We start from the raw sequence: 26,839 nt of genomic DNA, 5'->3' as shown, positions 1-26,839 counted from the left end.
TTATTAATTTATTATAAAAGGTATTGTCTTTTTAAACTAAATTAATTATTTTCAAATATGATGCCAGATATCGTTACGATATAACGTTCTTGAAATTTGATTTTTATACTCGGATACGATTTCACAGTGAATTTTATTGTGGAAGCACAACGTGCAACGAACGAATTTCGGGCAGATAATTGTTACGTGGTAATATCGATAGGGATAGAACCGCCTTGGTTTGATATCCGTGACCGTCACGTAGCACTTATCGTTAGATTAGAATGCACTCTATTCATTAAAGCGAAGCGAGCGAGGCAGTACGTTGCATTCGCGTCGGGATGAGGCGTAGATTGCAGGAAGGCCTGCATCAGCATTAAAGTGCATTATAGTGTCCTCGGTAGCGCACGGTTGTCCTAATTCGGTCGTCGTCGTCGTCGTCGTCGTCGTCGTCGTCGTCGTCACGAAGCGGTCTCTGGCGTTGTCTGCAGGACGTGCAATTGCATAACGGACTCGACTTGTTACGAGCGCGGCTGATAGCTGCGTCAATGACGTTTCTGGAACGTTTCAAAGTCCTCTGCGCTATCTGATTCTAGTAGATCGGTGAGCGATCAAATTAGCACATTTATTCTAAGGCCTATCAGATCGGAAAAGTATATTGTATGTAGAGATCGGTACGTAATGTATTGTTTAATCTTTTACATACACCGAAGAAGGATAACATTATGAAATGGCATTGAAAGTACTTTTCTGACAAACTATTCCTGGATGGAAATCGGAGACGACTTTTTGACCATACACTTATACATACATGATCAATATACGCACACGTAACGAGAAATTATATTATCAAGAAAGAGCAACAAAAAAAAACAAATTAAGACATAATAGGTAAATCTCTTTTAGTCTAGTATCGATTGATTTTTAATCTCTGCTGCTTTAGCACGCGTTTAGCACCGCATTAATTGCAAACGGCGAACGCGCTGATTAGACATTAGTGTTATAGCGCCCGTGTATCAAGTGCCAATTTTCGCGATCGAATAACTCCTCGGTTTAACGTAACGCAAGGAAAATGTTTAAAGGAGGCAGCCAGCCTCCTTGCGCGTGATTCGAAAACGTGGCATTGGTTTGGCCTTGCACGGCTTGTTCCGAGCGTTTGCGCAAGAACGAACGTAAACCCGAAGCTCTTTGTCATCGTCATCCTAACGATACGCGAGCCTTGCAATGAAAATTGCAGTGAAGATGAAAATTTACCCTTCTCGTCATTATTTTCGAAACGTTAACTTTCCTCGATGCGTTTCTCCTTACGGGATCAATTTTCGAAGTACGCCCGCGATCGAACGCTGGAAGGCGAGGGGAAAGCGCAACAATCTATGTATAGTGAAAGAGAAAGGCCACGGGAAAGGATACGTACTGTGATGGTGGTGATCTCTTCTCTTGGTGCATCAACACAGTGACCTTTCGTTGTTATGAAAGATTTAATACTTACGATTAGCGCCGTGCGCGGAGAAAGAAAGATGTTATTGGTATAATGCCGCACGACGAAACAATTGGCGGCACGATCATATTTCCGTATATTTAGCTATTAAAAAATTTGAAATGTTACATTACGAATTAAAATGCTCGATTCTTTTGACCTGACCGAGTAGTGATTTGATTTTCCGCTGACAAAAGATTTTACAAAGCCGTAAGATTAAAAGATTATATAATAAATCTCTTAAACTTGGAATCTAAATTTAAATATATTTTACTTACATTTCTTGACCGATTTAAATATCTCTCTAGTTCTCATCAAAGTTAAGAAGGAATTCAATATCAAATTTATTTTCAAGAATTTCTAATTCGACAATCGCTTGGTAATCCTATTTCTCAAACGCTTGCTCTCCTCCTAATTGTGAAACTCTATTATTTGATCATGTAACATTGATAATGTAATCGTTTTTGCAATGAAACCTTAATTAAGCATACTTTCATCAAACGTGCCTTCCGGGAACCGATGATCTCGTGGAATATAAATGAAAGCAAAAAAGTCGATGGGGGAACATGGTCTCGTGTAAACGGAGGAACGACTTTATTACAAATATTTAAATATTCAGATAAAACGTACGATACGCGTAACGTATTTCTTTCCTATTTTTCCCTTATAGCATAATAAACAGCGAAGAAAAGTTACGTCATGATTGTATGAAGGACGAGAAACCGCTTTTTTGCCGTTCTGTTACTATTCCATCGACAATAAAGTGTTGTCACCGGCGGTTTCTAATAATTAATACTTTATCTGTACTTAACTTATTCGCGCGTCTCAGAAACACAAGTCAAATGTCAACCGGTTTAATGATTAATCGCGCGCGCGCGCGCGCGCACACACACACGCACACACGCACACACACTTTCAATATTTTCTTTCAATCTTTACAATGGCGTAGAGAATCTTGACGAAAATAAAGTTATTCGTACGCTCGATAATGCTGATAATAATTTTATCAGAAACATTATTATACCAATGATGAATGTATTGAAGAGTCGTATTAAAGAGTCATTGCAGTCTTATGAGAATATTTATTGTAGGATATAATATGACCCTGTACATTATTAAAATTCTATCGAAGCGGGACACATTTATAATTAACCCTGGAGCAGAGTATCATTTAGATTTTTTATTTAATATACATTTTATATATTCACCTCGAAAATCCTTGATTGTAATGACCGACAAACTAACATTATAATTTTACGCTCGATGAATACAGATTGGAAAATAGGGGACAAAGCAATATATACAAGAAATATAATCAAAAGAATTTTATAGTTCATTACTTTGACGAGATAATATTTATAAAATGGTATATGCTTTTTATACGTAATCGCTTGAAAAGAACAAGATATAAATTTTTATTTTTTTCTTGACAACTTGTCAAATATTTTAATCAAAATTTAATTTGAATTTTTAATTAACTTTAAATATAGACATATCAATTTATCGATATTTCTCTTCGATGGCCTTTACGAATATTTCACTTTCGCAAAATGCTTTCAAATTCAAGATTCGCTAATCGATTCGCGCCACGCGCTGATAATTCAGTGAATGTTGACGACGACGACGACGACCGACGTACACGCGGCCGACATTAATTGCTCCCATAAGTTTTCAACAGAGCTAGAACGATGCGAGAATAGCGCTCGAAATAATTTATTTCCGATGTGCGTTTATAGGAACGATAAATTAGGGTAGAGCGAGTACGGAACTAGATTACGGTGGCCGGTCGACCTGTCGTTAACGTCGGTGATTCATGACGTTAGACGAGCGCTGAAAGGATAACGCTCTCCACGCACGCTGACAGTATCCCGTGAATTTATGATATCTCGTACACTTTATGATAAGAACGTGCGCGTGAACGGGATACGCGCGTTAATGTGCGGTTTAAGGTGCATTTGTATTGTATAATTTTTAGAGTACTAGGGTTGAGATGGAACTTTAATTATTCACAACAGAATTAATGAAGCGACACGTTTGGATATTCAGGAGATTAAATTTACAAAGAAAAAATTTAATAATAAATAATAATAAATATCAATAATATCAATCAATAAAATGAACCATAATAATAATTAATTTTTAAAATGATGCAACGAATTACCAGTATCAAGATTCAAGGAGTCAAAATTATCTAAGATTAATTAATTTTAAATTAAATCTAAAATTAATTTTAAATTAATAGTTTACAAAAGAGCTTTGTAAATTACTACATTTTTTAATTTTTTCGTAATTAGGTATTATTATAATAGTATTTTATTGCTGTTGGAAATTTATAATATTCCAAGTATTATTATTTCAGATTTGTGTTTGCGATCGTTGCATCGTTTTTATTGTTTATTCGGAAGTATACAAAATAAGTTCGAGATGCAATCGGAGCGTGCGGTCGATTAGAAATTACTTTCGCTACCATCGAATTCCCTGTTTCCGCTACACAGCTTGTAGTTTAAGATTTGTGACCGCTACGAATAGATACGACCGCTGCTAACAGAGAAACGGAATATCGGGAATATCAGTTTTATCTCTTTATCCATATTATTTGATTGGTAAATATAATTTTACTATCTCTAATAATAAGTACCTTGCTTTTTAGATATTTCTTAATTTTTAATATTGTCCTAAGATGTCTGTATTAGAACAACGACACACAAATTGAGAGTTTTTCATTTCAATTAGCTGTTGTCGACCGTGCGAGTATGTATGTTTTTAACTGTATATAAAAATTTATGAATAACACTATTTTTAGTATTTTTGTTAATGCTTTAACAATCACAAAGCTTTTGACATTTTTGCTTAACAATAAAGCACTCTGATAAGCAGCGTTGTTTAACGAATTGTAACGAATACGTTTAATTATCTCAAATGTTTCTATGAAATTTTATTTTTAGAAAAGGATTCGGTTACCGTTATACGGCATATGAATGTTGCATTCCGAGTTCCTGCGCTTGCCATTAAAATAAAGATCTTAGTTAAAGATTCTTCGCAAGGAATTTTGCAAGGACGCGTCGAGAGGTTCGCGTATTATGAAGATAAAATCTATTCGTAGATAGTCATCACGCGCGCAGTGGCGGAGTAAACATTTTGCCGCCTCCAGATGACTTCATTAATTTCATAAATTTGACAAAAAGAAAAATGGAAAAAAAAAGAAAAAAAAAGGTTTATATCCCCGCATTTGCTAGTGAAAACGTTTATTTATAAATGTATTTTATAGGGGTATACTTTAAAATGGTAAGCTGGAAAATTTTCTGTTTTCAAAAATTTGCCGCTCTGCCTTTTTCGCCTAGGCGTTAATCCGTTACTGCACGCGCGTACTATGAAGAAGCCTTAATGATACTTGCAAAAAATCTGCAATGACATCACGCTAAGTAACGATAGTTAGGTATCGACAACTCCGAGGTCAGTTGTTTCAGCAACTATTTCTCTGAATACTTTTGTTTAGTTTCTTAATATCTCTTTTTAATATCGTAGTTATAAATTATGCAGAAATAACGAAAAAAGTTAATGAAATATAATTATGCAGAAATTTTTCTATCAAATTGCCTTTTTAGATGCTTAAATAGAATAAGACAAAATAAAGGTAAAGTGAAATTTTTGCAAAACAGGAATATTAAGTTGTGGTTGTGATAGATTCGTGCGGATAAACGGAGGTGCAGTCGCGGCATGATCGATAAATCGCTCGGAATTGCACGATTAATGATGATAGCAAATCGGTCGAATTAACGGTAATAATAAAGTTACAATTGGCTAAACGGTGAATGTTGTAGAACCAGATTGGAGAGGGGGATCCCTATAAATCGGGCTCAATTTCTGATGGCTATTTCTGACATAAAATGATCTTTCTAGGCTGCGACTTAAACGGTAGTTGTTGTATGACAATCACGATTCTGCTGTTGCTTCTATTCGAGTTACTTTCATCGGTTTTCAATTGTGATACATATATAATTACAGATTAAATGACTGAGATTAAGTGACTTTTTGAACAATAACTATAATAGTAATATAATTGAAAGTTATTGTATTTTGTATCTTTTAACATTTTTTACTTTTTTAGACCAAGTCTTTTACTTTATACATATATAATTTAGAATAATAATAATAATAATAATAATAATAATAATAATAATAATAATAATAATAATAATAATAATAAGTTAAAAATTCAAACGTTATATATTTATGGTTATAAATATAGCTCCGTTAAAGTATATTAATTATGCAAAGTATTAATAGCGTAAAGCTAGCAACATATATTTGTGCATCTATTCTTGTTAATTGTAAAATTATTTCGCAGTATTAGCGAAGATTACATTTCCAAGCACACATCTTTGTGCCAGTAAAACTGTACGCATGATTCATTCTGATCCACATTTAGCCGCGACATTCGTGATCCTTAAATCGCAAATTTACCATGCCGTTAGATGTAGCGACTTGTAGGACTTTCGCTTCTCATGCTACGGAAAAGTATCCTACTTTTACACGCACTCCGCTTTTATGTCGTACATTCGATTTGAACTTCAATGCCCATTGTATTCTTAATTAAATTTCCGCGTCGCGATCTATTATTTAATCGCCACGTAATATCTTTGGATAGAATGTAAAATTTAGACAGAATTTTTTAATTGTTTCACTTATTTCAATTTGCTCTAATTCAATTTGTTTTTCATTGTTTTTTTCTGACAAAATTAAATTAAATTGCTTTTATTTATAACTAGATAATCAAAACACATGTACGGTACAGGATTACACTCTTTACACTTTTATTATAGATAATTATATTAGTTATTTGCGTCCTGCGTGCGGACTTGCAACAGATGATCGAATGCAGACTGAATTGTCGAGACGTGAGAAAATGCGATTCTTACTTATTTGTGAATGATACTTGCATATTTTCTCATGAACGTTTAGTCACAAATGGGATTCATCGTAATCGCACAAATGGGTGTGAAAAGGTAATTTATTTGCATCTTCTTGATAATTGGCCGACATGAGTTTTCATAATAGATAACCTAGCCCGTTTGTTGTCTACGTTGTCACGTTGTTGAAATCTTTATCATGTTCAGTTCCATCCATAGAAAATGTAATAATACGATAAGTTTCATTTTCCACTTTACTAAAAAACAAAAATTATGTTCATTTCATGATAGAACAAATAAAGTCATAAAAACTGAAGGAAGTATTAAGTTTGGAAAGCTTAATGATTATTTATAGATTACTATAATATATTTTAAATATATTTGAATATATTTGAAATATATATTGATGTCAATACGGAATCTTTATGAAGCAAAATAATATTGATTCTCTTTATACGCGTTACATTGTTATCGATATATTGCATATTGCAAATTTCATTTCATACATTGCATATTTCAGTTTGCGTAAAGCTTGCTTCAAGCAAGATTTTATTAACGCACCTCGCAATGAAATATTCCCGTCCTATATGTTGCTTATAATATTTCGATAACGATATAACGATATTTCAATAACGATATATGTACAATAGTGCAAACATCACGATATGCTATTATAACAGAATTTTTATAGCAGTTCTTTTCACATATCAAAACATTTTTCTCAGATAGATTACGGCATCGTCGACGAATGGGTCTTTAAGACCCGCTCGTGGCAGTCGACAGATAATTACATATTCTGCTCATCAATATTTTTGCAATAACAAAACTGTTGTTGCATCAATCTAGACAATATGATAAAGAAAACAGAGAATTTATTTCTTCACAGAATAATCACTGAAACTAGTAGTCTAATCTGCTTACTCAGTTTACATTGAATGATGACATAAATCATCAAGTAACAATGCATTTAAATATAACAATTCAAATAAGAAATTTTATTTTTAACTGTTATGACTTAAAAATAATGCAATAGTAGATAATGTTATAAAAGTTAAGACACTTTACCTTTTATATTTACGAAAAATTACTTACTCTGTTCAAATTTATTATGAATAATTCTGATAATATAAACATAATGTTGATTACAAGTTAAGTTACAAGCTAAGTTAGAGTATATGTGTATATATATATATATATATATATATATATATATATATATATATATATATATATCTTAATTGTTTGTACTCGAGTATCACATAGATTTACTATTATATATTAGTTAATTACTTTTGTCTATATTGTTAAATACAGTAATTTTTTGTATTATAAAAGTAGTTTAATGATATACAAAATATTAAAGATTTGGGAAATGATAACATTTAGTTTCAAATTTAAACTAACGAAAAGTTTAAACTAACGGACTTATTAAATTAATAAATTAATGTTTTGTGAAATGTTGTGTTGATAATATCAAAGAGAAAATATTCATTAACTGATATTGATATTGAGAAAATCCGTTGAAACAATTATTGTCTATAATGATGATAGTGACAGTCGTGTCCCAGTTGCAGCCTTCGCTTACGGACCACGTGCACTCTATTGTTCCTTTCGTTGAGAAGGCCTTACTTAAAGATATATCCTGTCATTTTTTTTCTTCAATGAAGACTCATGAGCTGTATGATTGAAAATCTGACACGCAATTGCAATTTTACACGCAAGAAAAGCAACTTTAATGCAATAATTTTCATTAAATAATTTCATTTGATAATTAAAATTATGTAGAGTATTTCTTAATTATTTTATATTACTTTCTAATATTTTAGAGATTAATTAAAAATCTTACAAAATATTTAGTTCCTTGCATTTTGATTTCAAAAAATGCGACTTATGTCTTTATTTAAACAGTAACGTTCAATTGATCAATATTAATTTTTATCAATAATATATTTTTAATATATTAATTTATTGTTAAGAAGGCAATTAAAAAATTAATAAATTAACTAAATAATAAAAATCAATAGTATCTAAACTGTAAATATAATATTTTAATTATTTATTAGTTTTCATTTTTCATAAAATATATATTGAAGAATTACAAGGTTACAATATACATATATATGTGTTATCTACGACTAAAATTAGCGACAAAGCTCATGCTGATAAATTTCCATTATATCTTATTTTATTTTTGTTGATCAAGAATTTTTCGATAAAATTCATTCATAAACTCCTGTTTTCATACAAATATAATATTTTTCAATCAATCAAGCAAGAATAATATGATAAAAGAATTATCAAGTATCAAGAATTATCAATACTTATGTATACTTATGTTTGTTGAAGACTTATCATTACTTATCATTACAATTTGTTCTATAATAATTAAAAAACATTATTTATCTATCTATGCTTTCATCTATTTTTACATTTTTAGATTGCAAAAGATCCTTTATTATTCTATACGCAAGTATTTAAATCTTTTCATAAATCAGAAGCAAATCAGAAGTTATTATCACGAGATACTCTCATGATTCGTTGTTATTACATCTATTACTTAATTATACTATGTTATATTATGTAAGAAATGATTTGCTATAAATAGAAGATGTCTCATACCAAAAGATGTAGTTTTGCAAGAGTGAAAGATTAATCGCGCTGATTTTGTCGGAGTAATTGGTTTCGTTCTGATGAAACTGCTTTCATTCGACGACTTCAATTCAGGATATGTTTGGTCGATCGAGATCATGCGATTTGTTCACGTGGTCGATAGATGAGATGTCTCGTCCTTTAAATTCATAGTTGAAGTTGAGAAAGTTGCTGGGATCGTGATTTCCTGTGTTAGTCGCTGTGTAGGTTGCGCCGGGATCCTTTTACTCTCGTAATATTTTACACTCTCATATATTTTACACTCTTCCCATGTTCATAATGATTAGATGTCTTCGAACCAATGTCGCTTCCGCAACGTGATTATTTTTTGATGCAATTGGATGGTTAATTATAGCCCGATTTCCTAAAGGTGCGCCGACAATTTCAACGAAGAAATTTCAACAAGCTATCAAAATTCCTCCCTGAATTTGCGACAAGAAATGTAAATTCATTAATTTTGATTTATCTTAGTAATATAAAATAGACCAAACTTGTTAAGTTATATCGTAATTATAATTTTTTTGAATATGCCTTTTATGTCTTTATAATTTCGTACGTAATTATTTATTTTTTTTTTAATATAAAAATATAAAAAAGAAATAATAGAAATAATAGAATATAAATATCAAGAATATTAAGAATATAAAAATTGCTCTAATATATATATATATATATATATATATATATATATATATTAATAATATTTATAATATTAAATATTTTTTTCTTCATGTTAATATATATATATATATATATATATATATATATATATATATATATATATATATTAACATGAAGAAAAAAATATTTCTTTATTATTAGGAATAAATTGATTTTATCATAATTTCATTGTTGAAACTTAAAAAGAATAATTTGGAATTAAGAGGGCAACTCGAAGATTTAAAGTTTGACCGGAAAGAACATCTGGTTATTTGGGAGAAAGAAAAGTTCTGAGAATTTGTTCCGACTAATTATTGCATCCGTCTGTGGTAACGATTCAGATAATGACTCAAAGAGTTTCTTTAATCATTCAGATTCGGTATATCATAAATTGATTAGATAAAATAAGGAATTTAATTGTCAAACAAAAAAACATTGACTAAATTTCTCAAATAAATTATATGAAATTAAATAGAATTTTTTTTCTATAATATTAAGAAGTAAATAAAGATAAAGATCGATAAATATTTTCATTTTTTGTTAAATTATTGTAGAAGCGTGAAAAGTGTGAAATTATTTTCGCGTTTATCATCATCGTCATAATTTGTCACGGATTAAAATCTTGTTGGTGATCCTGATGACAAAGACATTTCTGTTTCGATCTTACCAGTGTAGACTTGTGACTTCCCATATGTTTCCAATATGTACCCTCGAGTCCCGAAGGAATCCCCCTTCCCATCGGAACCATGTAAGTTGACCAATCGACCACTTCTCTCTCTCTCTCTCTCTCTCTCTCTCTCTCTCTCTCTCTCTCTCTCTCTCTCTCTCTCTCTCTCTCTCTCTCTCTCTCTCTCTCAGTCACTCTCTTCGAGCTCCCCTCTCGATTCTCGAACGGCCCCCTAGTCGAAGACTTCGTCTGGCGTCTGGCGGCAGTTCGGAATGAGACGCCGTCTCGACATACAACCGGTATTTTCGTCTCGAGCTTATTGAAATTACTTTGGAATGTAATTTACGTTTTTTGGTATCGTATTTCTTATATGTTATTGTTGTTGTTGTTATAAAGACAATTGTGCACGGTTAGAGACAATTTCTTGAGAAAATTCGTAATTGCCATATCGGACATTGTGATTCGGAGGATATGCTGTCGAGAATATGCCGGCTGCTGAAGTAGATGTGCGCGTAACAGGTCCTTGCATATTCTTTCGAGTGGTGACCGGCGACCGGCGACCGGCGACCGGCAAACGGCGGTTTTTTAATATCCAACTTGATCAGCTGACCGGAACGAACGAAAGCAGGAACAGATCGATGAATCGGTGAAAAAAATTTGTCATATCGAAAGTTATCCAGTGATCCATCGTCATCGTCGTGATTTTTACAAAGGTAGAAAAAGTACGACGAGTGACGATCGAGTGCTTGAAAAGCTTTGCACGTGTTGGCCGGTGATTGTCTTCAAACGCTCGTAAATAATCGTAAAGATCGTAAAATCCAGATCACATCGAGCTCTCCTCCAGAGCCCCAACTCCATTCTTCCATTCAGGCACGTCGCATTCATCCCGCGGTAGCAACAGCAGCAGCCGGTACACACGCATACCTACATATATACGTATACCGATATATACATATACGCGAAACAATCGGGAGAAGAAAGCGCGTCCGGTTCGCGTTTCGCGTTTCGCGTTTTGTCCTCTGACGTGTGTTGTTTTCTTCGGGATATCCGGTTTCGGAAGAAGAAAAATTAATGGTACTCGTATCGTAGTGCGATCGTCGTAGATGCGCTCCTTCTAATTTCGCAAAGGACCAACCAAAGATAAGGACGAGAGAAAATTACGAGGAGATGACGACGTGATACGGCAACGGGAGAGGAATGCCGGCGTGTTGACGCGGATTCCCTCCTCTTCCCCTGGCGAAGATGCGACCCGGGCACCGGAACGTCGTTCGGACGAGTTCGAACGGCTGCCGGTCGATCAGGCTGTTCTGACGATTATCGCGATTATCGCCGACCCGTCTCTCCGTGTTTCTCCCTGTGTAAGTAAAAATAATCAGAGACTCATCTGAAGAATCATCTGTTTCATCTGTAGACTCTGAAATCCGGATCGAGCCGGATAATAATATTCCATTGGAGAGTAATTGGAGACTATTAAACTTGTTGTTTCACGTGGCACGGATGCTTGGTATAACGGTATCGGGAAGAAAAAAAGAAAAAAAAAAGAAATCCTTTAGTATCAAAACTAAATCTGATAGGCACGAGTTATTATTTTTTCATGTACTCATAAAAGTTTCAAGTCCTGTTAAATTTCTTAATACTATGCTCACGTTCTACTCGAGAAATGTGATCTGATCTCAGATCTATCTTTTCAATGAGTAATCGAAAACTTGAGGAAATTTATTTAAAACATTCTCCAAGGAGAAATATAAACTTATATAACATTAAATTTTTTAATAAATTAAAATTAATTTTTAGAAAATATAAATTTAAAACTCTAAAATGATAATTGAACATGCGTATTTATTCCGTCTTAAAAGATATACGTCGTGACTGCGTCGTAGCCAGTGAGATTGACGAAATTTTCGTGATGCAATTAAGTATCGATCGTTTTCTGACGGTTTCGTGAACGAATTGACTGCCTGAAGGAATTACCGTTAAAGCGATCGTGACCTCGATCTATTCTTGGTGGATTCTGTGTACGGATCCGCGTTACATATGCCTAATAATTTAAATAATTCGATCGAATTATTATCGCATTTGGATCGGAATTCTTTTATCCAATATGGATAAAAAGAAAATTCGTATTTCGTATTTTGATCGATAAGTCATTGCATTTTGAAATTCAAAAATGAGATGCGCACGATCACGAAGGATATCGCGAACGTTCTCTACGTATCTCTTTTTTTTTTCTCTCAGAGAAATCTCTCTCGTAGAATTGTGCACGTATCGTATGGAATTTCGTTGAATACCGTTGATCGCGGCGGCTGCATGCTACAAATTATGAAAGTGTGTGAAAGCCCGGGGAAGAGCTAAATACGTGCGGTTCTCGTTCAGCCGATGAATATTATGCGCTCTATCGTATGCTTTAATGACCCAATTCAATCGGTTTTAATGACGTCAATCAAAAAACAACCAAAGGATTCAATTTCCGTTATCGACGAATAATGAAAACATATGATAAATGCATACGTAGTAAAGCGACATTTTACCATGTTAATCGCCAGATTATATAACGAACGGCCTTGATATTTCTGTAACGAGAGCTCGATATATGAGAGATATATATACTTTATATAATTTTTTTCATTTTTAATCATTACTAGAACATAACACGCGCGCGCCACTAAGCTTTTCATATTATATATTTTTATATTATTCGTCGATGGTAGCGACGTACCGTCGTGATAAAAAAATAGAAACTCATTCATCCTTGTTCATCTTATCTTTGTCCTTATTCAAAACCGATTCAAAATTTCATTCGCTACTAACCTCGCCCGCCTTTTACAAATTGTCATTTGTAAATTGACAGTAACTCACGAAATTAGCACAGCAAAAGAACCAATCAGCATCGCGGAAAAGCGGCAACAATAAACTTCAAGAAATCGACTTAACATCTCCTTTTTTATAAAGGATAACAATTTCATCATTTTAAAAATTTTGGCGTTAATTCAAGATTCGTGTTTAAAAAAATTTGTCGTCAGTTGAATCATAATCAATTAGTCCCTCATTTGTTCCGCTACTTTTAATACTTGGAAGTAAAGTAATTAATTCAACGTGGTCGAAGGACAAGCGCGATCTTCGTGCATCAGATTGTTGTTCTTACGTATAATTTACTTTAGACGCGAATAAGAAAAATAGGTTACAAGTTGATAATAATAATATATAATATATAATATATAATTATAATGCATTATGGTGTAAGCATGATATGATCTCTCGAGGAAATTACAATATAGCGACTCATGTTCGTAATTGTCGACGTAACGCTACCGTGGTACTTTTCGAGTCGTAATTGTTCATTGCCAATGAGCGCGCGGATGTCATCATTAAATAACATTTGGATGATTTATGTTATAAATATTTAAGAGTTACGATACGCGAAGTGTGTCCTAAAGAAATATTTGCCGTTTATAAGACGTGAAATATTCGAGACTATTTTTTTTTAATTAGGTAAACAAGTTGTCGATCCAATCGTTTCTGATTTTAGCTAAAAATCAATGCGGAATGCAAATGAAAATTTCCATATTAACGGTATTAAAATCTTTCTGAAACAGAATTCAAAAATATAGCTGTGTAATCACAGACGTATAGAAATAGTCTTAATAAAATGGTTTAGTAAACGACTAAAAGACATCAAATCTTTTTTTTAAATAACACGTTCGATATTTATTACGATATTTATTATGAAAGGTCACTGTCATCTTTTAACTCACGAAGGCCAACTGCCAGTTTAACTCGCAGGAATTTACTAAAAGATATACGGTTATATACATATAATCAAGGTTGTATTATCTTCTCGAACAAGAACGTACAAGAGACGACAGATTGATAAATGTTGGACAAATCGCGACACGGATTATGTGTCTGTTTTGATTGCATTTTCTGGAGATGATGACGTGTAATCTTTGCTCGTGAGGAAAATGACGTGTGCAAAGAAGCAATATGCACGCCTAAGCTTGACCCCTGGCTCTCCTCTCGGTAACGGTTGTACGATCCAAGTATCACAACCTGACATCCCCGATAAAGTCGGTCGTAGCGCAGCAGGCGCGTCATTAACGTTGCACATTGCGCCTCCACGTACATCATCGTCGTCGAGTAACATGACAGAGTCTCCTGAGAAAATGCAAAATATAAATTAATTTTTCATAAAATTATCTATTTTGAAAACCTTCGCGGCACGCGCGCGCGCGCGCAAGCAACGGTGTCATATTGTAAAGTCGCGGTATCGCAGATGTCGCGATTTATGAGAAACCTCTCTTCTACATCTTCGTAAAATTTATACAAATACTGATTACGTGATTTAAATAACCTAAATATTTAGCGACGATTTATATGAAATCAAACCGCGCAAACCTTAATTAAGACCTTAATTAGCAGAAATATAAATAAAAGAACATTTTCGAACATAAAAATTTTATTTTGAATGTGTGGGGAGATATTTTTTGATTTCTCACGCGTATCATATCGTATCATCGGTATCAGAATAGAAAAAAAAATGATCGCTCGAGCTCGTGCTTTTCGTCGCGAAGCGATCGGATAAAAACCGAGCATGGCACTTGCGTCGATCGAATCGAGATTGCATCCACATGGGAGGAAGGATCATATGCAGTTATCCCTCGACGAGATGATGACGTGCGTGCGGCCGGCAATTTAAAGTGCCATTTGCTTCCTGTGGTGGGAAACAACGGCCTCGTTTCGACGTTCAATGCGGTGCCGTTAAGTATTTACGTATAATCAGCTTAATTGCCGCAGCAAAATATGATACGAAAAGTGATTTACTAAACTACACGTTTACATGCGCGTTGATAAAGTTGAAGGGTTTGAAATGTATATTTTATTATTACTATATTGTATAAGCTTGACAGAATAATAAATAATAAATAATAATGTTCTCTATTAATGAATATTTGTTATAATATTGTTACGTCCGCGGCGCATCACTGACGCGCTCTCACTTAACGCGCTCTCACTCGCGTTCCGCTAGGAAGCCGCGCTCGGCAATGCAAACAATGCCGTTTAATAAAACACGTAGGCTTCATTCGAACCAAACTACGACAACAATTTGGCGTGGCCACACGTCACGCGTTTGCCCACGAGTCACCCCGCCGTACCTTTTCGTAAACAAAACAGCCGTTGCCCCGGAGAGTGTTTCGCTTCTACTGCAAACGGCAACTGCTCGACTCCAGACTCGGCCGCGGAAGATTCGCGCGGGCATAACAATATAATATGGAAATCCAATCAAGTAAATATGTATTTAAATATCGCGACACAGTTCATATTCATTTCGAATAATTTCATAGTAAAGCTCGTTTTCACAGTAATTTTCATAATAATAATTCTACGTCTATAGGATAATTTCCGAAGAATGATCTCTGAAGTTATCATCTTTAGTTTTTTCGTATCAATGTTATTAATTAGTTCTCACACTTGATTCGTATTACACAAGTTTGAAAAAAAATTGTTATTATCAGATCAGTCATGATCAGTCATCTAGTGAGGCGGGTATGTGTAAGTATGCGTAATTACGAGTGTCGCATCATTATTCGTCATTAATCGTTTGATTTAGTTATCTGCTATTACATCGAGCAACACTAATGAGTCTCGCTGTGTAAAACATAAATTCCGGGCCTCGGAACCGCGTGGTGCGTCGAATCAAAAGAGTTCACGCTGCGCTTGATACACACATGTGCGTTGTGTAGGACCAATTGCGGACGATATTGCACGACAGAATGCTATCTCGCTCTCGAATCGCGAAGATCGCGACGATGGGACGATGGGACGATGGGACGCGAGATGGTGAAATCGCCCGTTATAGAGCGTCCCCACCGTTCACCACTCGCATCGCGATCTATCCTTCTCTCCCCGTATCCCCCTTTTTTTCTCTTTCCTCCGCCCCTCCGTACAATTAGGGTTAATTAGCACGCGTAAGCGAGAAATCGCAATTGGAGCAGGCGAACGTACGAGCCGACAGTAGTAGCGGTAACAGCATCACTCGCTCTCTCTACTCGACTTTCCACAAAATCGTCCTCGCTGGACTGCGCGCGTATGTCGTCATTCTTCTTGTCTTTCTCTCGAGCGCGAGTATTGAAACCGGTCTAATTTCGATCGCTTCGATTCTCAAGGCTACTCCGACCAGGAATGGCCTACCACCGAATGAGAATTCGAATATAAAACAGCATGAAAAATAAAATAAAAGAATGCAAGGATTATCACGCTCCGATGATTAATGATATCAATAATAGCGTATGAAACAAATGTGATAAATAATTTTTTCGTATTCTTTTTGCAGAACGAGTATTTAAATATTATCAAGCTTTGTTAAAATTTTAACTTACAAACAATTTTTATTATTACTCGAAATAATTATGTATCAACATCTCGAATTGCTTTTATTATGTGTGAATTTGCAAGAGTGAAGTATGAACTCATCAAAAATATATCGGTTATTATTGAACATCTTGGTGTGCCTTGTGAAATTTCAAAGCAATTGGCGATTATATCGTCGATTTAAATAATTCTGACGATTTCGCCAGAGATAACTGATATAGAATATCTTCGTTAACGTTCTTCTTCTTCTCCTCTCATTGAATAGCACCTTTCTCTAGCGATGAAAGAAGAAATTGCGGAGGCGCAAAGGAATTGCATAAGATGCGGAATGCAGATGTTGGATCTTGCACGAGCTCGCGTAATGAGTCTTTAACTCTTTGTGACTCCAAGATATTCTCTTACCATAAAGTTATTAAATAATACGAATAAATGATACAGTCAAAATATCGCCGCACGCGTCACGCCCCGCAAGAATTTCGAAAATAAACGTTACGATGAACCATGGGGACTTGGCAAAATATCTGCAAAATATTGTATCGCGGTATCTGGCTGATCGCATATATATGTAGAAGTAATTGAAATCCAAACGAGTCAAGTCTGGCGGAACTTTTTTTATAAAAATCATGAAATGGTTCGGCGGAATCGTCATCAACGCGAGGTATAGCCGTTATGACTCAACTATCATATATCTCGTATACGCAACGTTGACGAATAATTTATTGGCAACTGACGCAAGCGGATAGAGTATCGGCGAGGAGATGCACACACACACACACACACACACACACACACACACACACGCGCGCGCGAGAGAGAGAGAGAGAGATATTTTACCGTGCGGAAAACACGCTTACACGCAAACTAAATGCGGTTTTTTTTTTGCGAGTAAGGCGAGAGTTCAGTAAGTATGTTAAATATGTTTTTCGATCGAAAACCTTGAGATATAATCGTGATTAACAAAGCATATTTATTTCACCGACATTGCGATTATATTAATGTATGATTAAACGCATGAAAGGATTAATTTTCCAATAGGAAATTTTCTTATCGGCAATCTTGCGAGCTCGCGCAATATGGATATAGGTACATGAACGCCACGTTATCGAGTAATATTGACCAGGATGTGACGGATATGGTTGGATCGATACAGAAATAGGCTGCTATTCTCTTTTTGTATTTTGCGTAAGTCTGTCGCAATTTAACTTTGTTCATCTAATTAAGAGTTATATCAAAGAAATTTAGTAGTTTTAATATTAAATGTCAAATTTAATTATCGCGCAAATTTAATTTTAGCTAGTTCTTAATTTTCTCTCAAATCTTATCTTATTGTGACTTAATTTTCCCTTTTCTCAGAAAAAAAATGAGAATTATTATTTCTAGCAATAAAGAGATTAAAGATAAGGAACGCTTACGCCATTAGGGAATTTCCTCCAACCGCTTGAGACAAAGAGCGATATTCGTTTATATCTTTACCGTAAAACAGAGTGGAAGTGAACGGAGATTTCAGAAAGAAGCAAATTAAACTCTGCGTGTCCACATTTTCGGCTTGTCATTAAGCTTAACTTTCTCTTAAATATTGGCCGTGTGTTGTCATCGTCTGTAGATTCTTAGCGTTGTTGTCAGCGTTGTCAGCGTTAAACAAACATTAAAGCTATTTTCGGAATATGTTCAATCCTGTATGTTATTCTTTCGAGCCAACCTCAGGCGCGTGTTCTAATTAATTTATTTTGTTTCTAATTATTGCAATCATATATACTTTTTCTAGTTTGTAATACAAACATACATTTCCTATGTTTTTTAATACTGTTGACGATGAATATTAATTTTTTTTAGTTACCGATCAATAAGAGTCAATATCTTAAGAGTAGTCAACCAAAGAGTTTCTGAAAAATTGCAGACTTGAAGAATTGTTGCTTAGGCAGGAGAAGAATCTTATAAAAGATTCAAATTTCTCTTTTGATAAACACAAGCTCAATATAACAGAAGGGTTGTATGTCGGATGATGACGATTGAATCGATATGAATGCGTTCGTTCCGCGCAATTTGCGTTCTGACCAACCGAACCACCGTTGTGCGGGATTGCTAATTCTAAACGGGACGATAAGAACAGAGCCTGAATTAAATGGGAACGAGATGCATCGCGTACTCGCACATACGCGAATTGTGCTTTCATATGCTATTGCAAAGCCGACCCGATTTATCGAGTTTAGCATGGTGATGGTAGATTAAATAAATTCACACTAATTAGATATGATTCTTTAAATGAGGACCGCTGTTAAAAAAAAAAAAAAATGAGATATTGCGCAAAGATTTTACTGTTGTAAAATCTTTGCGCAAAAATTTACGCAAGAAAGATGCAAATTTGGCGATTAGATGTATCGCGGCAGAAATTACCAATTACATTTAATCGCCGTTTCAAGTACGAAATAATTATATAATAGCATCAAATGGAATTGCAATGTTTCTACAGATATCCATCATTGCCAACAATTGTCTTATTAAATATTGTTGCAAAGTATTTTATAAATATAACGAATACCATGGTACATAATAAGGTGTAGATAAACGTGATAGAGGTGAAAAATCCGAGGTCGTAGTCGAACTTGCTCCCGAGAATCGTCATCATCGCCTTAGGATTAGAGGGAGAGAAAAGGAAAAGACTAGACGAGGGGAAACATCAAGTAAAAGACTCGAGATGGTCAGGAAGGGAGGAGGTTAGTTGGAGCGAGGTGCAAAAGGTGAAAAACAGTTTGCCATCAGCATAACCGGTTTCACGTATCTCCGAGCGGGTCTCGCGCTCTCCTTCTCTCTCTTGTTCTCTCTCGTTCTCCCGAGACTCGCCCGATCCGGCCAACGGGGTTTCGCCCGACAGGGTCGCTCGCTTTCTTGATGATAGTCGAGTACTGGCTACCGGTAGCGGGTGTCCTTATACAGTTAAAGACATTATCTCTTCTCTTGCCCCAAATTCCGTCAATCGGACGATTATACCCCATGGATTATTTTGCAGCTTTCATCTCGCTCTAAATTCGCAGATTCAATCGTTTCATCTACTTGATTGCGTCGTGATAGCTTTATAAAATAAGCTTAATAATAAATGAAAACAGATTTTGTACGGATTTTAATTTCAGATTGTTATGATTCATTTGCTCTTCTACATATACATATTCAAGATGTTAAATTTGTTTATTCATAATAATATCTTAAGTAAGTTATTCATTTTTAATTTATTACCTTAAATAAATCATAATCAAGATTTTCATAGAATTCGATAGAAGCAAAATAAATGCAGTCAATCCGTCACTAGTATTAGTCTTTTTACAATCGATACACTCGACGGACAATATGTCTTATCGTTCTAGACTCGGTCCTTGGAACGAGGAAGAGAACTCAACGGCTAAACGGGGCGGAGATCCAGCGAGTTAGTATCGACCGTGATCGACACTGAAAGAGGACACTGAGAAAATCAGCAGAATGACGACGATACAAAGTTGCGGCGGCAATTCATCAAGATGTGCCAAACGCGCCTTCGTCTTCGTATTCGCCTGGGGACTACTGATGATCGCGGCAGTGCAGTTTCGTCACTTGGAGAACAGAGCGTTGCATCAGGTTGGAGGCCCCACAGCAGAGGACGGCATTGCTAATTTGGCGGAGGTCGATGACGTAAGCAACGATCGAGCTGCGGGTCGGGACTCGTCAGGGAACTTGGGTTTGTCCCGATATCTCTTACAAAGATCGTCATTGGGCGACCTCTCCAACTCCGGCGCCCTGCTGACCACCCTGACAACCCTTAAAAATCGTTTGGAAGCGACGATAAGTCCACTGGAATTGGAGCCATTGTTGGACAAGAGACCGGCCAAGACCGAGCAGCAATTGATCGAGGAGATCGCCGAGAGAATACCGAGCTTACCGCTGAGCGATTGGTCCAAAAATAGCAAGTTAACAAAACGGGGCAACGAGAGTTGCGCAAAGTATCCGCAGATCTACGATCTCGAGTTCAATAACATTTACTGGCAAACGCTACGTACCAGCAATGGTACGTTCCAATTTTTTGGCGCGTTTTATGACAATCGAAAACTATCGAGGATCGGGCCAGCGATAAGGATCGTTGGTATGATCGATCGAATCGAGCCGACCGTGAAGACATATTGCCAGGTGTGGTACGAAGGCGAGAACGAGCCCAAGATCGTCGAGACGCTCGAGTATAAATATATTTGGTACCCTAAATGGGGTAATTATAAACAGGGCATCTATCAGCCATACGTGATAGCGTGCAGGTTACCGCCGCAAGCGTACGGCAAACCACCGTCATCCGTCTCCGTAGTAGAGAAACGTTGCGACACAGCTACCAATCATCTTCGAGTGATTTACAACAAACCTGAACGCAAAAAGGATTTTGCGGTATGCGTAAAGGGGCTGGATTTTCTGCACGAGGATCTGTCGGTTCGACTGGTCGAATGGATCGAGCTGATCAGCCTGCTGGGCGCCGACAAGATATACTTTTATGAACTGCAGGTGCATCCGAATGTGACCAAGGTGCTGCGGCACTATCAGCATCTGGGTATGGTGCACGTGACTCCGTTGACTCTGCCAGGTGGACAGCCGAATGTGCCAGCTTTCCAGCACATGTATCTCACGAAGAAGACCAATCACAAACGGCAAAACGAACTGATACCTTACAACGATTGTTTGTACAAGCACATGTACGAGTACGAGTACATTGCGCTACTAGATGTCGACGAGGTGATCATGCCTGTGAAGGACACAACCTGGCAAGAACTGATGCGCCGGGTGTTGCCCAAGGCCCTGCAAATACGGAACGAGACCCGTGCTTCGTACAACGTTAGAAATGTCTACTTCCTCGACGACCTACTACACTCTCACGGTTACTTCAAGGACATACCCAAGTAAGTAAAGTTTCCACTTTCACGCCGCGCAAATCGACCGTCCGTGAAGGGAACGCGAAGGTAGATGGCTCGCAAGTACGTTGATTATCGGTATCACGAATCTATTTTTACAATGAATTAACAAAAATTGCAGAGGAGAAACACGAAATTTGGTAACAGAATCGATATAAATATCTCTCGAGAAATAAATACTTGTGTACAATATTTCTCACGTATATATAATGTCTGTTTTATATTGTTACATTGTTTTTTTCCTCATATCTTTTTGTAATGATTGAGAACATGGAATATATTTAGATAGTGGGTAGTAAATAGCTATACTCACACATTCGTTTATATGTTCCCAATGTATTCTTTTTTTTCGAAATTAGTCAGTCAGAGTTTTTGCCTCAGGAATATAAAATTTCAATAGATGTAATTGATAAAGTGAATAGGTATCATTATTTTAAGAAAAAAATTAATACGAATTAAATCGAATTAATGTTTTGGAATAGCCGCCTCCCTTGAGCTTAATTTCATAAAAAAAACCAATCGAGTCTTTTGAAAAGATCAGTGGCAGACTGTAATCATAACAATTAAGATAATAAAAATTTCGATGACTTGTAAGAAAATGTACAAGAAAAATATTGCATCAGATTATTGCAGAACATTGATAAATAGTTCCAAGACGGATAGACGTACTTAAAGCAAAAGATGAATACATTAAATATTAATTAATAAATAATTACATTCCGTTCCTTAAATAAATAAACAAATATGTGAGTCATTGTATATTTAAATCATTGTTTTAATATTAAAATCGCCAAAATAAATTGAGTTTGGAAAGAATTGGATAGTTGTGAAAAAAAAAAAACATCCAAAACAATAAAATTCTATGAAAAAAATATGAAATTAGGAAAGTACAGTTAAGATACATTCTCTACTAATGTCATCTTTTCTAAGAAAGAATTCCAGCCGAGAAGAAATATATTCTTGATTCGAAAATTTTTTCCTCGTAGGTATATGCACATGCTCCAACACGTATATCGCTCGAAGAACTTTACAAAACCGAATCAATACATCAAGTGTTTCCACAATCCGGAACGAGTGGTCACTCTGCACAATCACTTTCCGTTGGCGTGCCTGGGTGCCGGATGCACCAGTTACCCCATCGAGACCGAGGATGCGCAGCTGCAACATTATCGCGCCGACTGTGTGCGATCGCTAAAGAAAACCTGCGTGGAGTACCGGGAGAACAGTGTGATAGATACGACGATATGGCGTTACAGGGATAAACTGATCGGAAGGGTCACTGACACTCTCAAGACGCTCGGCTTCTTCGGCCAAAGATAGCGTCCAAGATTGATCTCCCCTTTTTCTCACTATCGTTTCTCTCTCCCATGAAGATTTGATCGGTCGCCGCGAGAAGGATGAAGGAAAGGGCTGCGCGCGGGACGATGAGATGCGATGAATCTATCAGCGGGAGGTAATTGCCGGTGGGACTTGATCAGAGATTTAATCGAACAGAGATCGAATCGGGATCGATGTAACCGGTAAAGTGAATTTATTTTTAGTGACAGCGTAACGTCGTATATTTCGTCTTGATATTTCCATGTAGTAGAGTTGTATGCGTGAGAAGGGTGGATCGATCTGATAATAGTGTTATAAGTATATTATAAGTATATTATATGCATATCGTGTCTTGAGCGACAAAATATTTAAAATCTTGACGAGAATCAACAGTCAAGATTGGAGTAATGATCGTGTTTGTGACTTAATATAAAACTCATTATATCAATAAAATAGAATGGCGTGTATAAACATGGGATTTGCATCAAAATTCATTTTTTATTTGAAATACACACACACACACACACACAAACACACAACTCTTGAAATTGATCCAAATCTATCTCAAAAAATCATAAATGAATTCATATCCTGGCAAATCTTAGCGGAATAAAATTGCAATTTACACGGAAAATTATTACGTTCCATTTATGCGAGTTCAATTAACACGGTCATTTTCGGGCATCCGTTAATCTGTGCAAAACTGCAACGGGAATTATCTCTAGACTAAGCGTAATTGCGGTTCGACTTATATCAGAATTGCAAATTTCGAATTGCAAAGACGAGATCGATGAGAAAACTACAGTATTCTGTTTCTCTCTTTTTTGTAAATAATTTTCTCGAATTTCGATATATGCTCAATATAGGAGTACCAAGTCTGCGATCAATAGCCATAGTAAACAATTGTAATGTATCGACAATGTATTTCGATTGCATTTGATGTTGCAATTTTAAACTTGATGAATTTTTAAAATTATGCAGAGGTTAAAAAAAATTATAAATTTATATAAAATATATAAAGTACTAAAAGTATAATATTTATGTCGCCATTATAAATGGCGTTACGTTGTTGTCGAAAACATATTTAGATGATAAAATGTAGGAAATTCTTTTTTAATTAATATTTGAAAATGTTTGTTTTGGAATAGTGCTAAAAAGGGTCATCGCACCATTCCAACGACTGAAATGCTGTGAAGCGTATAAGCAGTGTTGAAGACTTCTTTATGAGTCTTCCGTAGTCGTGAAGTGGTTCATAGATTTTTGGAACAGAAATCAAAAACTATTTCAATTGTTACTATATTCAACAAGCGAGAAAACATAGAGAAACAAAAGGGTGTAACAAGATACTATTATACAATTTATATAATATAGCAATATTAATTTTAATTTATATTGGTATCAGAGGAAATTACAACAGGAATTACATGATTATATGATATTCTAAAATATCATATATAGCTTACATTTGTTAAAGAAAATAATGAATATAACCATTACTTATTTTGCCAAATTTATTTACCGCTTCATGATTTCGGGAACTGTTTTCTCTTATGGTGAACCTCGATCGCTTTCTGCACGATAAAAATTGATAATTTTTTACGATTCGATGTAAACATCGCTTGTTAAGATAAGAAGGCGATTCATGTTTCACCATGAGACATAAGGGGACCATTGTAGATAATAGTCAATAAGTGTTAGGAAAAGTTGAAAACTCATGCAAGATTTCATTGGCCTATATGCGAAAATAAAATAATATTCTTTAAAGCATATTGTGGATTATTTCTCAGGCTGATATACATTGATAAAATGATACAATGATAGATAAAATAATGTCTTTTTTTATTTATATAATTAAATGTGACTTAGTTTTGTTTTTTTTTTAACTTTCATTTATGTAATTTATGTAGAGATTGCGTATAATTATGTAAAATATAATTTCATACATATGTCCACAAGTAATTTTATTTGGTCTTAATGTTAAACATATAAATACGGTTCGAGGTAAACAAATTTAATATTAAAGTGCAATAATCGACTCTAATTATTAGAAAAATGAATTATTTTTTAGAAATTTTCTTCGATTAAAAACCTAAAATAAATTTCTTGCGTGGCCATTATTCATACACCGTTATATAATGAAAATTTACGTTTGCTGTAATAATTTTCTTATATATGTGTTTAAAATATCTATTTATGAGATAATAAATCACTACAAAAAGATAAATATAATCATGTTTTTTTTGGATATTTCTAAAAATCCTTTCTAAGTTGCCTGATTGGAATTTTTCGTAATTTTGGTTTATTATAGATTAATTGTACTTCAGATTCAAACATTGTTTTTACATTGTTAGAAACTAAATAATCTTAAAATATATAATATAAAAATAATTTCCCACTTATTACACATAATAATTTAATATATTCAAAAGTAATGTTAAAAATTGGAAAATTATAAAACAGACAGCACTTAGTTTTATATCAACGAAGAAAACATTTTTTTTTAATTCGTCGAAAAATGTGTGCAATTAAGAGAAATGATGTAATTTTTGAATCATTATGCAGATTTGCATCTATGTAGATCGTGTGCATAACGCGAATGCGAGTATAATTTTGGGATATCTTCTTCCGATCTTATTGCGACTAGCATTAGTGTCATTTGTAACGTTTGTAATGTTAACTTATCGAGCATGTGTCCAAATTGTCGAGTGTGAGCTGGCATGTCGTTCGACATACGTCAGGATCGATCGCGACTTCAATATAAACTTTCGTCGACCAAACGTCGATCATGCACATACGGCACTTTCAATGAGAAAAATCATCTCGAACTGCAACTGATAACATTATATTTCTCATTATCGATAAACTGTTTATTTTATTTGTTTGTTTTCAAAGATACTCCAACAATTCTTAAAATACAGCGATACAATTTTCTAAATAGAAGTAATAATTTTATATAATACGTGAGTTAAGTTGAAGAAAGAAATAGTTGAATCAATCAAAGCTGTATACAAAAATTAGAATTTATAAAGAAACATTGTAAAAGTCCGTTAAACAACACAACCATTTAAATTACAATTTTATTTTTTGGGAATATTATTAATAAGTAGCATTAATAAGTAGCTTTATAAATATTTAATATTGCAAATAAAAGACGCAATTTTTTAACGCAAGTTAAGCTAAAGTTATTCGATTTATATTACACTTATATTCGTAATTTTTAATACCTATGTATACAATACATATATGTACATATTATATTACAAAAAATAATTTTTAAAGGAAAAAGTTTCCAGATATTATTTTGTCTGTATATTATTGATATATTAAAAAAGAAGAGCGAATATATTCTTATATATCTCTTCCTATTTTTTTATTTTATAATCGACTTGGTTCAAGATAATTAATTTGCCTGATAATTGAAATAACTGTGCCGACTGGCAATATTGCAGCGTAAAATTCTTTTTCTTCAGTAAAGTTCAGTAAAGACATCGATAAATAAGGTAGCTGAAGATAACTGATGAGTTGCCTTCCGAGGATATAAAATTTGTTGGTCGATCTCAGTTTTCTGCGAACAACAAATTCAATGTAATGTAAAATTTTTGCATTGCACATTTTTGCATTTAGAAAATAAACTCTAATGTTTTCTTTTCTTGAAAAAAAACACACACACACACACACACACACACACACGCACAATCGTAGTTTTACCAAATATGCATGAAAATTTTTATTATTTTATAATTTTAAAGAAAAATTATACAGTGAATTCTCAAATCAAAATTTTGCGTTCAATTTTTTAGCGATCACTTTGAGTTTCTATAATTCGGAAAGAAGCGAGTCTTTTAATAGAGAAAGAGAAATTAAAATACATTTCTTCATCCATATTGTGTCGTGTTCA

General features: G+C 34.6%; 1 protein-coding gene across 2 annotated transcripts; it reads left to right on the top strand.

Annotated features, from left to right (window-relative positions):
* Positions 1-387: 387 nt before the first annotated feature.
* LOC105433852 (uncharacterized) lies at positions 388-25,170 on the top strand. 2 transcript variants are annotated; one of them, XM_089074259.1, is made up of 3 exons: positions 388-582; positions 20,068-21,612; positions 22,611-25,170. In XM_089074259.1, exons 2-3 carry the CDS (start codon positions 20,180-20,182, stop codon positions 22,942-22,944), a joined length of 1,767 nt encoding a protein of 588 aa, XP_088930385.1. In that variant the 5' UTR covers positions 388-582; positions 20,068-20,179; the 3' UTR covers positions 22,945-25,170. The 2 variants fall into 2 exon arrangements, with proteins under 2 accessions (XP_088930385.1, XP_011647628.2); XM_011649326.3 differs by lacking the exon at positions 388-582 and adding an exon at positions 10,588-11,700.
* Positions 25,171-26,839: the final 1,669 nt, after the last annotated feature.

Source organism: Pogonomyrmex barbatus, unplaced genomic scaffold (genome assembly GCF_055798465.1).
Source record: "Pogonomyrmex barbatus isolate J1 unplaced genomic scaffold, ASM5579846v1 scaffold17, whole genome shotgun sequence".
NCBI classification, from domain to species: domain Eukaryota; kingdom Metazoa; phylum Arthropoda; class Insecta; order Hymenoptera; family Formicidae; genus Pogonomyrmex; species Pogonomyrmex barbatus.
The sequence above is the reverse complement of the archived record's forward strand: the minus strand, read 5'-3'. Positions and strand labels throughout refer to the sequence as shown.